The sequence below is a fragment of the Periophthalmus magnuspinnatus genome, chromosome 18 (genome assembly GCF_009829125.3).
Source record: "Periophthalmus magnuspinnatus isolate fPerMag1 chromosome 18, fPerMag1.2.pri, whole genome shotgun sequence".
Taxonomy (NCBI): Eukaryota; Metazoa; Chordata; class Actinopteri; order Gobiiformes; family Gobiidae; genus Periophthalmus; species Periophthalmus magnuspinnatus.
In genome coordinates this window covers 16,001,368-16,019,870 of record NC_047143.1, presented here as the reverse complement: position 1 = coordinate 16,019,870, position 18,503 = coordinate 16,001,368, and the positions used below count along the sequence as shown (strand labels likewise).

The window sequence follows — 18,503 nt, the reverse complement described above, 5'->3', positions numbered from 1 at the left end:
TCAAATTAAGTATAGAATTGCAAATGAATGAATGAATAATATTTTCTAAATTCAATGGTCAATAGTCACATTTATATAGAATTTTTCCACATGTCAAGGCACTCACAGCGCTTTACATGAAGTAACCACTCACCCATTCACTCACCAGAGTACACAGACACCAGAGGGAAAGAACTTCACTCACTTCATTTACTTTCATAAACAAATCTTAGCAGCTACCATTGGGCCTATAGTGCAATGTAACACAGTCCATCATCAATTAGTGCAGGCCTAAGCCGTTTGTCTTCTCTCTATAACAAAACTGATGCTCCGTATAGCTACAGGCAATGTGGGAATCAATACTTGCACCAAATGCTTAAAGTCCAGTCTGAAATCCAGCTATTAGCCTTGTCCAACAGAACTCATCCATCCATGCACCAACTACTTCCAAATGGCCCCCCAAAGCAGGAGGGCTCTTATCAGTAAGTGGGGTATTAGCGCTGGTAATAAGCTATGCCACTTGCTTGACAATACTAAGGCATTCCCGGCAAGCACTCCATACACTAGGCCCAAGTTGGAACTACTTATGAAACCAATTGAAAATTATGTGAAAAAAACAAACAGACAAAATAATAATAATAATAATAATAATAATAATACACAATAATTCTACTAGGTTGTGTTCACATTCTAGTATTTGTCATAATTTGAAATGGTGGGCAAGGATTTATGTAACTCTATGGGAGATTTGCTGTTTTGAACATTCCACAAATCTTATCATTATTTATTTGGGATTGGGTTCACAAACCTGTATTAATCTCAGGGCTTTCAACTGACAAGAATCACGCCTTTGGAATTGAATAATGGCACCACTTTCTGAGGTTATTTTGAAAAAACTAAAATACTTTTGTATACTTATACTGGCCAGTTTTTGTTTCATACAGACAACCTGGCAGTTCAACAGCAAATTCTACCATAATATTCTACAATGCCTTCCAGCTCAGTGTTAAACTACAATGTTGTGATGTCATGTGAATGCAACCTATATTGTCGGGCTAGGAAGGTAATAGAAATTGTGAAGAAATTGTGAAGAAAAAAATTACATCGTCCAAATGAGAGAAAAACAGCAGTGGTAGTAGCGTCGGCGGATATTAGTAACTGCTTGAATGAACTGCCAAAGGAAAAAAAAGCCAAACAAGCAAGTATAGGGCAACGTCTTGGCTTGCGTATTTGGCACTATGTATATGTGTTACTTATAACTTACAAACAGAAAGACTAATGAAAAGAATGTAGTTTTCCTACTACTTCCTACTACTACAGGGTTAATAATACTACTACGAGTACTGCCATTACTGACTATACCCACTATTGCAACTATAGTCTAATTGTACTGGTACATTTGACCTTTTTAACCAAGGACACATGTACCACAGCAAGTATTACAATTACTACTGTATCTTCTACCAGCTACCAATAAAAGCTACTCAACCATCTTTTACTACTGCATCCATTGATAGGTAAACAAAGTCCATATTTTATTTTAGCTTGAAAGAAACATTTTCAACCTTATTAACACTAGTACAAAAAATACTATTAATACACAGAATAAAGAATACTGCTACTGCTATTGTTTGGCAAGGCGGTATTTGCTTATGGACTGAAAATAATACTCTTTAATAAAATGGTAAATGAACAGTCTGTGTTCTATCAATTAAACCTAACTTCTACATCTTTCATCTTGACCCTAACTGACTAATTTGAACTTACTTAAAAGTACAGGCTAATGACATGGCTTCACATGGCTAAAAAATGTTGCCTGTGATCTACAATACACACTAACTCAATAATTCATGAATATGTGAGTCTGGTTATCCCCGTTTGCAAATGGGAATGATTCATAGGTGGATTAGCCAATCAAGGACATGCATGGTCTGTCCATATTAAAACTGCTGGCTACTTACGAGGGAAACACAATCACAAGGGCCTGAAAAGCATCAAGGACTTCTGCAGAATCAATGAGCAAAGCACTAAACTCTGTTAATCTGAGGTGAGTGAAATAATTAAAGTAATTTTATTCAAAACGATGGGTGAACAATGAGGTCCTTCATTGCACATGCATCACTAAAAAATTAACAAATCTGATCCCATGGGCATGATTATGATGAAGACGTGACGGAGTGAGCGGTGACCAGATTGTAATGTGAACATTTGTAATTAGTTATTTTCCCCCCCTGGTGGAACATTTAAGACAACCAGAAAAGTATTTGGAGTACACAATGAAAACCCAGCCCCCTTGTACCAGTGCCAGCAGACCAATTCTGTTACCGTACCATATCTTCTGACAGGCATAAATCCGCCAGTGTCCATTTTGGATGTTAATTATGTCCATTTAAATGGCTTAGCAACTTGAGATGTGAGAGGTGCAATCCAATTATCCCGGCTCGACAAAAACGGACGAAAGAAACGCAAGCATTTTATAAGACGCTGCTATTGAGTACTCTCATTGATTAACTGGACCATTTGAACAGAAATAAAATGCATAGTTGTAGAGGACAGGGTAAAATGGTAAATATTCTGTTGTAATGTATGGGTAACATGAATGTGATTGGATGCTGTTACTAAAAACTTTTTCAATTCTGATTTTGGAGAATTACACTTTTGAATTCCATTTTTATTCTCAAAATGTGTTTAACAACTACATGTGTCATACTGTCATATTTAAACGGCATACTATAATAGCAATATCTTAAGCATATAAAACAGCACTACTACTACTATTGCTACCATTACTACTACATCACAAAACCATATCCAATACTGTGTTTCATAAAGTTTTTTTATCACCACCTTTTACTACTACTATAGTTTTGGACATTTTCTTAAAGTATTGACATACACATTTCTTTGTATTCCTACTACTGTTACCACACCACTATTACTACAACTTCATCTTAACCTACTCTATATGGAGTACAAGCCAATTGCTGACATAAAATCTAGACTTGTTAATAATGTTTATTATCAAATTTTTCATCTGACCAAGGTACAATATATCCGCTATAGGTTCAGTGTATCACACAAAAGGTTGACAAAATGGTCATATACTGTCAACTTGTATAAGAAGTAACAATAGAAATATTGGGGACATGGAATGACATTTTTACATAAAAAACCCATATCATATTTGGCAGTATGGACACTGTGTCAGGTATTTCATCTCCCAGTCCGTGAGGCATTCATATCATCGGGAAATCTGAAAGTGGTATGCTGCGGCCTTGTTTATTGTTGCATTCAAACCCAAGTTGACAGCCAGCCCTGCTGCTGGAAAAGAAATCAATACATGAAAAAAAGGAAAAAATATGTTTCAGTGGTTTATGTATTTGCTCCTTTCTTCATGCGGCTGTAATAAGGTAGTGGGAAAAACAAGATATTTATTCTGAGGTCATGGCAACTGCTCGGCAACAATAGGCTAACAGCTAAAAAGGTCGAAGGTCAGTTGTATCACCATGATTTAGTTAGCAAGATACAGACACATAGGAGTTTGAAATAGTACAACATTTTAGAAGCGCTGCACTGATTTTTACCATCTTAAAAACGTGAAAAAACACAGAATAAAATTTTTTTAGATGGTTTGCAGTGGTCAAAACGTATGCTTCACTTGCCTTATGCATTCAGCGCATCCCAATTTTTCACTGGAATGAGTTTATCAAAGCTTTTCATAACTTTCACAGGGTGTCTCCTAAACAATAGCTAGCTTGCTACCAATGCACCGGCATTACTTACTATATAAATATATTGCATACCTCATAAGGTTGGCTTTTATGTGTGTGTGTGTGTGTATATATATATATATATACACACACACACATAAAATATATACATATAGTTACATAGCTATATAGTTATATATAATTTCAGATTGTACCATTGGGTTTTCTTGAATAAGTTCAATATGTCTTTATGCTACAACTGTAACTTTATGATAATCTCATAACTATTAATATTGTATTGTATATTGTGTATATATATATATATATATATATATATATATATATATATATATATATATATATATATACACACACACTATATATATATATATATATATATATATATATATATATATATATATATATATATATATATATATAGTAATATTTAAAACATAGATGCTTCCTTTTACCTTGTGACAAAATGTAATTTGAGCATAGCATGGAATGGCATTTCATTGAAAGCATAGGACTATAATTTGCTTAAAAATGTGTGTTTTGTTAAATTGAATGAAATCTTGAAAGATATACTCATGTGATTTTAAAATGAATTCCTTAAAGGTGTATTTTTTTGTTGGCTCCTGTTTACCCCTTTGTAAAATTGTACGTGGGGTACAAATGTTTAAGTGGCCTTTTCCATTAATTAGTTCCTACATTTTTTTTTTTTTTCATTTAATTATTATTAATTTTTTTTTTGTCAAGACAATAATACATGGAGGTCTACATCTATGTCTGATTTATAATTTGAAGTTGATGTAATTGCAAGTACTATGCATGAAATATACAAAATCAGGTATTTTCAAAGGTTAGACACAAAAATGAGAAACAAAATCATACCTAAAGGAGTGGTGCATGAAACACAAATGTTCAAATCATTTAATACAACATAATAACATATAGCTTTTGTCAACTTACTCAAGTACTACCCACCTCTGACAACCTCTGAAATGCTCATTAATAGCTCAACAACCTTCTTAAGATGCAATGTAAAACTATAGATCAAAAACATATTCATGATTTCCTTGCATATTTTTAATACATGATCATTTTTGTTTTTTCAGAGACTATCACACCAATACCCAAACTCGACCTGACAGAAATATGGACAACCTTCTCATAAATGTTGAAACCTAATGAGCAACTGGAGATGCCTTGGAAAAATAAAAGTCAAATCAATTCTTGAATATTGCCAGCCATCACAGTCCACTTAGCACCATTACTGACTGCCTCATGAATTTGTCATTGACAGCGACAATGCCCTGCCCTACCCTACCCTTCCCTTCTTCCACAGCTGTCTACTCCGCTACACGGGTTAGCCCTCATTTGTGTGCCTGGTCACATTGTAGCCTGCACGCATGTACTGGCAATCGCAGACAATATGCATGGATAGCTAGAAATCCATTGCAGGAGACCAAAAGGGATTGGGTAGATAATTTCAGCAGCTTGCAAAGGGCCAAGAATAAGCTATTGATTAAGTCATATTGATTTATACAGGATTATGTTTTAAGTGAAGGACTAGCAGGAGAGTTAGAAAAAGGTTGTAAACCGTATGCAAAGAGCAACCTCAATAATCAATATGTTCTATCTTGTCATGTAATAAAACTAAAAGAGAATGAATGAAATGTGAGTGGGGTCAAATATGGTGATGCCAAATGAGTTGTCAATGTGTGATGGAGGCTAGTGTTGTAACGATGCTAAAATTTTTATTTGATTTTGATACTTAGGAATACACTCTATACGCAGTACTGATTACGATGATAATAAAAACACTCTTTCTTTAGACAACAGAGTGTGATTTTTAACATTAAATCATAGGACTTTCTTTTATACTACAATGTGGCCTTTTAACTGTGTTAATCCCTCAGTCAGCCAGGTAGATTCCATACAAGTCCATCGGTGTATATTAGTATACTAATATAGTAGTAGTATACTTGTTCTGATACATCTCTATATCATTCTAAAGCTATTCATGAAAGGTTCCTTTCTGTCCTGTGAACTGTTTTAGTATCAATACCTGCTCAAATGAGTGTCAACTTTCGATACAAATTTTACTATTGTTTAGTATCTGATTTTCGATACTTGTGAAAACCCTAATGGAGACTGCTACATACCCAACAGATTAGCACACTTCATCGACTGCGGGTGAGACTTGCGCTTTGGAGAAAGTAGGGCGAAAAAAACAACGTTCAAGTAATTATCAATGGATTTTCTGTCCACACAAAATGTAACAGTGACACATGAGAAAGGAAGCCAAGTTTAGCGCAGAGGCAAGCTAGTTTAAACGCTTGATGTTGATCAGTTAAAAGTGCTGTACCTGAATTTTCTTTGTCTTTCAGCAAAATTTGTCTTGTGCCAGTATAGAGCTATTGTATAAGTAGCTCTAGGGGTCAAAATAAACCATCTTAGTACTGTCTACATCTATTTATAAAACATCTGATGATCAGGAAATGTGTGGTTAGCATGCTAGTTGTTAGCATTACTGTGATGGTAAAACTCCACTCTGGTCTCTTAAGGGTTGTGAAAAACGATGAATAATTAGGATACTCGGAATGCATATGGTAAGTGAGGAATAACTTTGGAACAGTGCAAACTGTTTAAAATGAAATAGTTCTGTTTTTTGTGTTTTTAAAAGACAGTAAGCACCTTGAACAAAAAATAAACTGTAGATGGTGATTGGATGGTTCTCAAGATGGGAAAGATGGTTGCTGGAAGAAGCTAAGCAGGCAACTGGATTTTTTTTAAACTAAACCATATGAGGATAGCTTTTGGTAACATCCATAGCCAATACTTGGATGTGAATCAATAGCATGGCCTATTGGGAGGGGCTATATGCCCAGGCCTGGCTCCCTTTCCACACATGACAGAGATCAATAGATGGATGGAGCAATTGGCCAGGCTTGTGTTCTCAATTCTGCCACCATAAATCAAACCCCTGAAGAAAATTATCTCTCTTTGACCCTTTAGATCCATGTCAATCTTTGGAGTGAGCGCAGGCTTGTTGTCAATAACACCATGATTACAGCAGTGGTCCTCCAACTTGTCACTCTAAATACCTCCAAGTGTCACCTATTCGAATAACCCCACATGTTGTCAAGTTGAAGTTCAACTGATCACAATAGGATGAAGTGCAACATTCGTCTGAAACAATTCAGTATTAAAACTACTGAAGTATATAACACAGAACCTATGCCGTTATTTCAACCCCCAATGGATTTGCCAACATGAAAGAACTAGACATTTCATTTACACCTGTACCTGTATTTATTCAAATGTTGCTCTATATTCTGTAAATTTTGAGCTTACTGTGCATGGTCTTTTTAACCCCACTTGTCATACGTTATAAGTTAAACCTAGCCACCTTATTAAATGCTATGTTCTTTTTTTCGGTAGTTAGGCAATTCATTTATTTCAGTTAATAAATATTATATTGAGCAATGTAGATTTTTTTATGGAAATGGGTAAAAATTACCCCAAGACATTACATTTTTCAGTAAAGGGAAAAGTGACCATTGTGGAATTCTGCAACTTCATACCCAACTCCAGTGTCCAACCAACACAACACTGCATGAAATTCCAAAACACATGGACAATAGACTATCTTACCATGTCCCCCACGTGTGAGGAAGGGCATCCGGTTGATAGCGATGGGCACGGTACCATGCTTGTTGTGGAAGTGGTGGACATGGTGTGTGGTACTGAGGGAGGAGGACACACGGGCGGCTACGGCGGGGCATGGGAACACCAGCAGGGCTAGCGATAGCACTAGCCGGAACAAGAACGCTGGGCTAGCCCAAACGGCTGGTGACGCTGCCCCTTGCTGCTGCCCAATCTGCTGTTGCAAACCTCCGTCCACCTCCTCCACTTCCAATTCCGCCTCCTTTTCCATGGGGACGGGGCCTAAAAGGAAGAGCAAGAGGCCCCTCCCCCTCAAACGACACAAACAGGAAGTGAACATCTCAAAGGAATCCGCCACCCATGATCCCCTTGCTGAAAGGCAAGGGGTTTGAAAAAAAAAAAACAAAATAAAAAATGTAACCAAAAAACAACAAAAAACAAAAAGTAAGCCAAGACAAAAAGATCCGTTAAAATTCCGTAAAGAAAGATAAAACACAAAATCCTTGCGGAAAAGAGGTAACCCAAAAAATCCAAGAGTCTAGAGCAGCGTTGGTATCCACAAGATTTAATTTGAATGACTTGAAAGAATCACCTCCCTATATGGGAGACAGAGTTTGTAGACAACTTCCAAAGGATATGTAGTTTCCGACAATCACAGCATTTTAACATCCATTAAGAAACTCGACTCCATCTTGACTGTTTTTCCAAAAATCGCCTTTACTTCAATGTAATTGTTCTGTGAAGATTTCCCACAAAAAAAAAAACAATTGCTCCTTGCTGTACTCCTCCACCTGTATTCCAAGCCTGCTGGATGACACAAACCACTATTCCGTACTTGAAATCACATCACAAGTCGAAGCCACGCAGGGAGCAACTCGGAGATCGGAAGGGGGGTGGGGGGGTGGTGCTGTGATAAACGAGCAGTCCAAAATTCCGTCTCCGTGCTTGGTATCTCAGAAGGAGCTCTGATTAAGTCTAACAAAACGGTCAGCAACTAGATATCAAATCAATACAATAGCAGTGCAAGAACATTTGGAAATCCAAGGAGTCGAAAGATTCCAAGACTTCTTTTCCAGGCAGTGATCCGTGCCGTTGTCTGTGCCACCTCTTCCTCCTTCTAAGCAGAATGCTGTGGGAGAGGAGAGGCAGGCAGTGGTCCTCCTCGCGCAGCTCCGGCACAGGGACACTGCTCTCCTTCTCCTCCGCCTCCTGGCTCACCGCACGAGTCTGCCGTTGCTATTGCCGCTACCGCTGTGAAATTCATGCTAATTGAATCAGGAGCTGCAGCAACATCCCTTCTGCTTGCACTGTTTCTCTCTTCTTTTCTGCGTTTTATAAATTTCTCTTTTTCTTTCTTTCCTCTTTTGGATCGACCGTCCCTTCCGATCACGCTATCTAGCGTGAGATAAAAGGATGAAAAAACAAGTAGAAAGATAGACGCGGAAAAAAGAGAGGAGCACTTCTGTTGCCGGTACATACAGGGCAGAGAGGAGACAGGCGAGTGTTTGTGTGTCTGGTTGGTCGATGCGCGATGGAGTGAGAGAGAGCATGAGAGAGAGAGATAGAAAGAGAGAGAGTGAGAGGAAGGGAGGGTGGAGAGATGGAGGGGAGGAGGGAAGGTGGTAGGAGGTAGGAGAGAACGCGCATGCAAGAAAAGGATTTGAGGCGAAGGACGGATTTGACTGTTTACACAAATAGACGCCAGAATGAATGAATGGATGGGAAAGGAGCATTGGGGAGGCGTGATGGGGTACCTTCGAGGGTTGAAGAAGTTATACAATATTTGTGGAGGATATATAGAATGTTTTTATTTGTCTGTTTTCGCGTATATTACAGTGTGAGTGTTTCAGATGGGATCAAACAGAATAGAAAAGCATATGCATTATACAGGAAGCGCTCTCAGCAAAATGATGCAGTCTAAAGACATCTCAAATTATAGATCAGTATCAAAGGAAGCAATTCTTTTTGCATGTTAATATTAAAGAGAGGGTATTGTGCAAAGTTGACTTCCAAGCTGTCTACCACGTGATAAAGTTCCCTCAACAAAAACATGCCTGGAGAGGTTTTAGATGTCATCCACAAGCCTACAGTACATCATCCATTTTTCATACATAAACAAAAGCATGATACAAAACTGTACACAACTGTTCATGAACCTGATGTGATATGCAGTAGTTTCATCAGCAGGATGCATGGTGATTGTGTTATGATCGCACTATGAAAGGGAAGTGACTTAGCACAGGGAGCAAGGGGAGCATCAAAAATGAAACTGAAACTAATGAAACATTTTTATACATTTTCTGCAAATACAGCATTCCATTAGAAGAGTTACATAGTACACTTGTAATGAATAATTTAAATATATTTGTCAACAGTAATATTCAGAACATCAATTCAAGCGTCCAAGAAAACTGTATTTTTTTCAGAAAAAAAACAAATATATTATATATATATATATATATATATATATATATATATATATATATATATATATATATATATATATATATATATATATATATATATATATATATATATATATATATATATATATATATATTCCCATATCAAATCAGGCTATTCCATTGTCAACACCTATAATTACATTTTAAGCTTTTAGTGAGAGATGCTTATCAAGAGCGCAGGCTTTAAAATCTACAAAGCACTGAAAAGCTATTTAATTTCAAGGTTAAATTTGATATTTTCTAATAGACAGAGCCAGTGATTGTATCTAGATGAAACAAGTATGTCGTTAATAAATTAAATGTAACAAATCTTGCACTTTTACCTAACATGCCTAATATGTTTATAAAGGAAATGCAAAACGGCAAGTTATTCCAGGGGGGTAAAAAATTACCACATGGAACTTGATATGAAAAGTCATTATACTTTTTAATTCAATGTTTGCAGAAGCCCAAAACTGGTTCTGACAAGTGTTGAACTTGAAAATATTGAACAAATTGACATTGACAAATTGATTGTTCACAATTGTGAACAATCTAGGTTACAATTCAAGGGGTGAAATTGAACTATTATTCTGATGAAAATCCCCACGGCCTCCGTTGCATCTCAAGCCCAGCCAAACCTGATCATGCAAGCTCATTGGTCACCATCATTTACAAATAAAAGCAAATTGCTCTCACTTCAGAATAACATTCTTTAGTGGTTTGCTCATTGATTCAACAGCTAATGTTTGATTTTATGTTGTAAATGTTGTGATATTTTATTCTTGTATGTATTGTGAAGCGACTTTGAGTGTCTTGAAAAGCACTATATAAATAAAATGTATTATTATTATTATTATAACAGAAATTTGCGATGTTCTTCTGTCCCCAGTGCTATTTTTTTCTTCATTTTTGCCAGTATAGACGGGCCATGTGTTTCCCCAGTTGGCTAATCCACCTGTCATTTGAATAGAGGGATATTCACCGGTGACCAGACTCACATCGTAAAGTATTGAAGAAGTGTGTATTTTTAATTACTGCAAAGTTTAATAGAAATGGCGTTGCCATAAATTGATGAGTGTCTGGATAAGTACAGTGGCATAATGAGTTTCATCATTAACAAAAAAATTCTTTTATGATATTATGCTACACCCAATAGCAAAAATCATCATTAAAAAAGATAAAAAGAACTAGGACTAATACTAAACCATGTGTGGGCAAGTTGCACCCCCCCCCTCCCCCACAAATTTTGATAATAATTAACAGATTACAGTAGCCAATATTTCACAAAAAATTTCTCATCTTTGTTAGATTAGATTAATTTGGTTTGAATTTGGTTGAAGACAAGTTGAATAGAAGACGCTTGAAGACACGCCACAGAAACACAGTGCAGCCAAAACGCGTGTCCATGAGATAACATAAGGATGACAGCAGCAATAAGTATGGATGCAAAGAGGGTTGTAAGCATTGTGCGGATGGAGTCTGCTTTAGCTTTGTGAATCAGTGACTGACTGCAGGAAAACGAACATTACGAGACATTACAGCGGAGCAGCGCCAGGACAAAGAGGCGTGGTCAGAGGAACTGTAAAGTACGTGTGAGTCACTATTAATCATTTCTTATGTGTCCAACCTTCTAGGTTGATCATTAAAATGAAATTTTTTACAGTATTTCTAAAAGCTGTCATTTTTATTTACAGTACAGTATCGTATTTGGTTTCTTTTTATAATACAGTGCTTTTTTTTTTTTTTAATCTACGAATCTATGAAGGTTTTGAACTTTGAGGGTGTTTAAACAAGAGAGGAATGTGAGAAAATGTTAATGCCTGTCTGAGAAAACTGAATAAAGTGTGTGGGTTTTACAGGCTTAAAACATATATAATAATTGTAAAAAATAAAGTTTGCTGCACGGAGCTCGTTTATTGCGGGTTATTTTTGGAACGTAATCCCGGTGACAAAACAAGGGACCACTGTGTGTGTGTGTGTGTGTATGTATGTGTATATATATATATATATATATATATATATATATATATATATATATATATATATATATATATATATATATATATATATATATATATATATATATATATATATATATATATATATAAAATATATATATTTCTATGTTATAGAAAATAGCAATTTTCTCCTCAAGATTTTACGCCTCCATGGTATACATTCAGTTGTGCATCGATTTAACTAATTTCATCCTCCATCACCTCCCTGTTCTTTGTCATGATTTTTAACACATCAACTTTTAAAATTCAAACCTTCATTCTTCTCCTCAGCACGTTCACCATTACATTATGCCCGTGCACACTGTGTACTCATTTCAGATGCTCTGTTCCAAATGGAGCCAGAAGAGAGCAAGATATTTTGGGACAGTTGGAGATTAGGTAAAGCAGAGGTGTAAAATATTTCATTTCATTATGTTAGGCAATATTAATTACTTTTGGACTTCTGAAAGATTTTTGTAATTCTAGGAAGAATTCTCATGCGGAAACTGGAACTTGGTTAATGGTAGTGGTGATAGTAATTGTATTATTAACTGTAGAAATTGCTCTTTAGTAAGTAGTAGTAATAATAGTAGTAGCATTAGTAGTACCAACAGAAGTATTTGTCTAAATGGTAGTGATAGCACATAAGCTTGTAGCCCTTTGCTATCCTAAATGATAGATGCAGTGATTGGAGTATTCCAATAGTAGTGGCTGTACAGTTATCGTAGTTCTACAAATAATCATAGTTCTGGGTAAACTCAAGCAATATTTTTGTAAAACTGCAACTACTTGTACACACATCACACAGTATCCTCAGCAGTTTTGTATTTTTCACACACATTTAGAGTTGCTCTTCTACTTCTGAGAGAAGGACAACAGCGCCCTGAGTAAGATGGAAGGCACCGAAGCAAAGTGCAAAGTGAAAGCCACAGAGATTGTGTATGAGATGAATCAGGAGCGATAGAGATCTCTGCTGGGATAGGAGGAGCCGGGCCAGGGAGGACAACAGCGGAAAAATTACCAAGGAGAGGAGAGAGAGCAGACGTTTTCAGCACAGATAGAAAGACAGGCAGAGGGATCGAGGCAGAGGAGAATGGGTGGTCACTTGCCTGGGAACCAAAATCCATACTAATTTCTGAAGAGTCTTGTCACCAGTTATATCTCTCAGAGTTTTTCCAGGTACAAAAAGGGCTATCTTTCTATTTATTCAAAACATAGCATTTAAATTATCATTTTTCAAGTTTAACCTCTCTAATACACACTAAGTTTTTTTTTTTTAAGTATAACCTTTAAATGAAGCTCAACTTTTAGAAATGTCACACTTTCGCTGAATGATCGAGTAGACTGAGTGGGAGGAGACAGCTAGAGGTTAGAAAGATGTTAGAAAGATATAACATTCTTTAAGATCCTTAAGATTAACTTAATTTATATATTTATTGATTTAGTTTATTTATTTATTTATTTTTTCATGTCAGATGCCATTTCTTCCGTAACCAGTCAGATTATTTGTGAGCAAAGCAAGAGTTTGCTTTGACAGGATGATCCAGTGACCACCTGGTTGTTGGGTGACCACTCAACCCACTGTGAGTGGGTTGGAATAATTTACAAAGAGTCTTGAACAAGAACTGACTTCAATAGTTCAGTTTAAATCTATATTGAAAGGTTTGGAAATTAAGTCTATGATTTGTAATTGCTTTTAAGAATCCATTTTATGATGTGTTGAAATGTGTGTGTAATGTAATGTAACTGTGCTGCTGTCTTGGCCAGGACTCCTTGAAAAAGAGATTAGTAATCTCAATGGGACTTTCCTAGTTAAATAAAGGTTAAATAAAAATAAAATTAAAAATAAAAACTGTGCCACTTCCATCAATTTTGTACATATGGATGGCTATATGGAGTAATTATAATTCAATATTTTCTTGTGGAGTGAGTTTAGAACCGGTTACCTTCTGCTTGGTGGGTGAAAACTCACTAACCCACCACCACTCTCCTCCCACCTTTAAGAAATGCATACTATTTCTTAAAGATACAGTATGTTTTTTCTCCACTTTTCTGTGGATGGTGGAGGGTCCACCATCTGTTTCCACGAAGACATTACTGCTTTGCCCTGCTATGCTCCACAGTTTGTTGTTAAATATTTCCATCAACATCTCCATGGGGATAAGTTACAGGTCAGATCTGTGAAGAGGCAAGCCCACTCACAGTATTATTAGCATGCTTTATTATTGTCACTAATACTACATTTGTCTTCTCATAGTACAAGGACCTAATTATGATGAAAAACACAGGATATTTTCAATACCTGCCACTCGACTTTGCTTCCCCTGGCAACCATTTTAAAAAAAAACAAAAAATGCTATGAAACAATTCACCAGGGTGGACGATGCTCGATCTCTTTCGTGTGTACTAATTGTGCTGCCATGACATTGCTAGTACTACACTCTGATGCAACACCTCCCACTGGGGCACAACTCAAGAGTTAAGATGTAAATATTCCCCAAATGGAACCGCTGAGAACCCAGAGGGCAGACAAGGTTACAACTGAAGAGAGTTCTGTACCGTTTGAAGTTGAATCAGAAGTTGTAGTTAAATATGGTTAATTAAGAAGAATCAGGTTGTCTGCAAGTGATTTAACACCAGGTTCTCCACAAACATGAGGTGCGAGATAGGAGAGGGGCGACCCTTGTTGACCTTACCCCAGCCCTGTCACGAACAGCTCTGCTCACTGACCCCCCGTGGGCTGGCTATCCTTGACCACTCAGAGATCCAGAGTTCATCATGTTTAGGGGGGATTCTGACTTAGAGGCGCTCAGTCATAATCCCACAGATGGTAGTGTCGCCCCTTTGGCTCCTCAGCCAAGACATGCACCAAATGTCTGAAGCTGCAGTTCCTCTCGTACTGAGCAGGATTACTTTTGCAACAACACATCATCAGTAGGGTAAAACTAATCTGTCTCACGACAGTCTAAACCCAGCTCACGTTCCCTATTAGTGGGTGAACAATCCAACGTCACTATATAAACTTGACTGCCACAGTTATCCATGTGGTATCTTTTCTGACACCTCCTGCTTAAAACCCAAAAAGTCAGAAGGATCTTGAGGCCCCACTTTCATGGTCTGCGTTCCCAAATATACAATATTTTTTTGTATTTTGGAATAGTCTCGTACTTTACCATTTGTACTACTAATAATAATTTATTCTGTTATTCATTCACACACTTAAGTCAGCCACTATAGTCAGAGTTGCCCAGGGACAGACTGAAGGACAAGTGGCAAAGTGGCAGGCATTCTGTGTCAATGGCCTTTCATGTCATGGAATTTCAACCCATTCTGTGCCAATGGCCTTTCTTGTCATGGAATTTCAATCCTTATGTATGAGGATAAAACGTAAATAATTTGTGACATTTATTGATTTGTTTGTCTAGTTATTTATTGTTATGTTCAGTACACACATATCCACGGGCAATTCTAAGCTTCCAAGTTTAGGGGGGGTAATACCTTGACAATGCAGGCGCACATAGTGCCAAAATGACCACACCATGTGCTCAAACACACCACATTCTTTCTTATCCATCTCTCTCCATTCCTTTATATATTCAATCTCTTTAGATCAGTGAGTTGAGTCAAGTCCTGCTTTGTAGTCTATGACCTGTTGTTTATTTCTCTCAGTCCTTCCTATAAGTAATATAAAATGTACTTTATTGCTACTATAATAAACTACATTCTAAAGTAAAAAATAAACTTGCCTTTTCTGTCCCTCTCTGTCTGTCTCTGTCCTTCTTCTGTCATTTGTTGGTGTTTTTCTTTTCTTTTTTTTCTGTGGCTAAACTTGCTTGAATGGATGTGTGAATAAATGTATGCTATTGTCATCTGTCAGGGGTTTTCATTGTATCTGTGTCTTACCTGGATTCTCACGTTTCCCTTAATGATTAGGATCGATGTTGTGTAATTTCCTTTGCCTTTTTATGCTGCCAATCATAACAGATAGGTAGTGGGTTTAATATATCATTAGAATCTGGTAATCTTAGAATAATTTCACTTTGCTTGCATTATAAAATAGGCCTAATTACTGTATTTTCCAGACTGTAAGTTGCACTTTTTTCATAGTTTGGCCGGCGGTCCATGTCCAGAGATCCGGTCGTCGAGGCCCCCGCCTTCGACTGCCACCCAGATCTTCATGCACCGGCCTCTTATGGATCCTCTTGCGGGTGGTGGGTCCACATGAGGACGGCCCCACGTCACTCCTTCGGGCTGAGCCCGGCCGGGCCCCGTGGGGAAAGGCCCGGCCACCAGGCGCTGACTGTCGAGCACCCACCCCAGGCCTGGCTCCAGGGAGGGGCCCCGGTAACGCCGGTTCAGACGACGTAGCTTGCCTTGATTGAACACTCGTCATAAGGGGCTTCTGAACCGCTCTTCGTCTGACCCGTCCCCCTGGGCCTGTTTGCCATGGGTGACCGTACCAGGGGCATGAAGCCCCCGACAACATAGCTCCCAGGATCATTCGGGCACTCAAACCCCTCCACCACGTTAAGGTGGCAGTTCAGGGAGAATCCGACCGATAGTCGAACCTCGGATTCAGGAGGAGCAGTGTGGTTTTCGTCCCGGTCGTGGAACACTGGACCTGCTCTATACTCTCCATCGGGTCCTCGAGGGTTCATGGGAGTATGCCCAACCAGTCCACATGTGTTTTGTGGATTTGGAGAAGGCATTTGACCGTGTCCCTCGTGGTGTCCTTTGGGGGGTGCTCCGGGAGTATGGGGTCCGGGGCCCTTTGCTAAGGGCTGTCCGGTCCCTGTATGACCGGAGCAGGAGCTGTGTTCGCATTGCCGGCAGTAAGTCAGACCTGTTCTCGGTGCATGTTGGTCTCCGCCAGGGCTGCCCTTTGTCACCGGTTCTGTTCATTATATTTATGGACAGAATTTCTAGGCGCAGCCAGGGGCCGGAGGGGGTCTGGTTCGGGAACCACAGGATCTCATCTCTGCTGTTTGCGGATGATGTTGTCCTGATGGCTTCATCGAGCCAGGACCTGCAGCCGGCACTGGGACAGTTTGCAGCCAAGTGTGAAGTGGCTGGGATGAGAATCAGCTCCTCCAAATCCGACGCCATGGTTCTCGACCAGAAAAAGGTGGTTTGCCCTCTCCGGGTGGGTGGTGAGTCTCTGCCCCAAGTGGAGGGAGTTTAAGTATCTCGAGGTCTTGCTCACGAGTGAGGGAAGGATGGAGCATGAGATTGACAGGCGGATCGGTGCAGCGTCTGCAGTGATGCGGTCGCTGTATCGGTCCGTTGTGGTGAAGAAGGAGCTATGTGTTATGTAATGGTTGATTAAACATGTTACAGTTCACTTGTTTGACCACTGTGTTTGTAATACCTGTAAGAAAATTTACTTTTTCTTTTATACATTTTATATTAAATTTCTCCTTATTTATTTCCCCTTCATTTATAAAACCATGAAGGTGATCATTTTTCATTTGGAACCAGGGGTGAAACTCTCAGTTTGGTCTGGAGGTGGGGGTGGGGGGTAGGGGACAATAAATGATGGAATTTAGAACAATCCTTTGAAGGAAGCTGTAACAATACCAAATTATAAATTAAACTAACTGTTATTATGATGAGGCTATTATTATACTACTATTTGCCAGCTGGAGCTCACGTGGACACACTTAAGTTTCACTTTTGTTTTCTCCTTATAGCGATTAATAATAAAGACAGCGCTGTGGAGCACATGCTTTTGTTTGATAACTTTAAGATTTCACTCTGTGGTTACTAGAGTGACGGAGGATGGTTATGGCACTTTACGTGGACTAATTTGGCTGCATCTTTACTCACACACGCTCCACATGGATATATTTACTATACCATATTTACTTGGGAATTACGCTTTTACCAGGACCAAGGAGTTTTTTTTGGCAGAGTTTGGTTCATATCATGTGTTTGGTTTCAACTTTACACGTGGACGCTGCAGACTGTGATTGAATGTGGATATTATTAAACACAACACTTTCACTTTGAAACACCGCAAAGGGTCCCCACTGGAGACACCGTTTCTTTAACGCTTTTGTTACCGGTAAGAAAATACACTGTGCTTTTGGCACTTGGCACAGATGACTTCTGGGTCATTTTGGTGAAATTGTCATTGTTCTGACCTCTCCAAATTAAAATGATCACCATTATTGAACCCTCAGTAGTATATACACAAGTTTGGGGTCTTTGTAAAGGTAACACCCTATAGTTTTACGCACAGGTGTCAGAATCACTGTAAGTATGTCTGCGAAGCATTTATACACTTTGGAACACACTTTAAAAATTATTTTTAATTTTTCCTTGCCTAAATTTATTTGTTAAAATAAAGGTGTATAAAGCTGCAGTAGATAGCTGGGGACAAAAATACACTATATTTCAACTGAAAATGCCTCACATTTCAAATTTGTGTTCTTGAAAGATGCAGACTTTTTCTTGTACCACTGGTTAAAGAAAGTGTCTTCTAAAAATTGGCAGTAGGTCTAAGAGTCCATTTTCAACCCAAAAAGGTCCAACTAGCTTATTTTTAATAATATCTGCCCATACCAGTATCCTACCTCCACCTTGCTGGCGTCTGAGTTGATGTAGAGCTCTCTGTCTGTTACTGATCCAACCACAGGTCCTTTTGGTCTGTCAAGAGTCACTCTCATCTAATCAGTCCACAAAACCTTTGAAAA

At 38.2% G+C, this 18,503-nt stretch overlaps 1 protein-coding gene across 9 annotated transcripts in view; it reads right to left on the bottom strand.

The window, feature by feature from the left end:
• nrxn2b (neurexin 2b) overlaps nt 1-18,503 on the bottom strand; it is a 1,142,582-nt gene that overhangs the window by 347,166 nt on the left and 776,913 nt on the right. Inside the window, exon 1 of one of the 9 annotated variants that reach the window (XM_033983236.2) lies at nt 7,353-7,673. The exons of the other annotated variants lie outside the window; for them this stretch is intronic. Within the exon in view, the coding sequence (XP_033839127.2) occupies nt 7,353-7,635 (283 nt within the window). The 5' untranslated portion in view covers nt 7,636-7,673. Of the gene's footprint in view, nt 1-7,352; nt 7,674-18,503 lie in introns of those variants that run through there. 9 annotated transcript variants of the gene reach the window in all.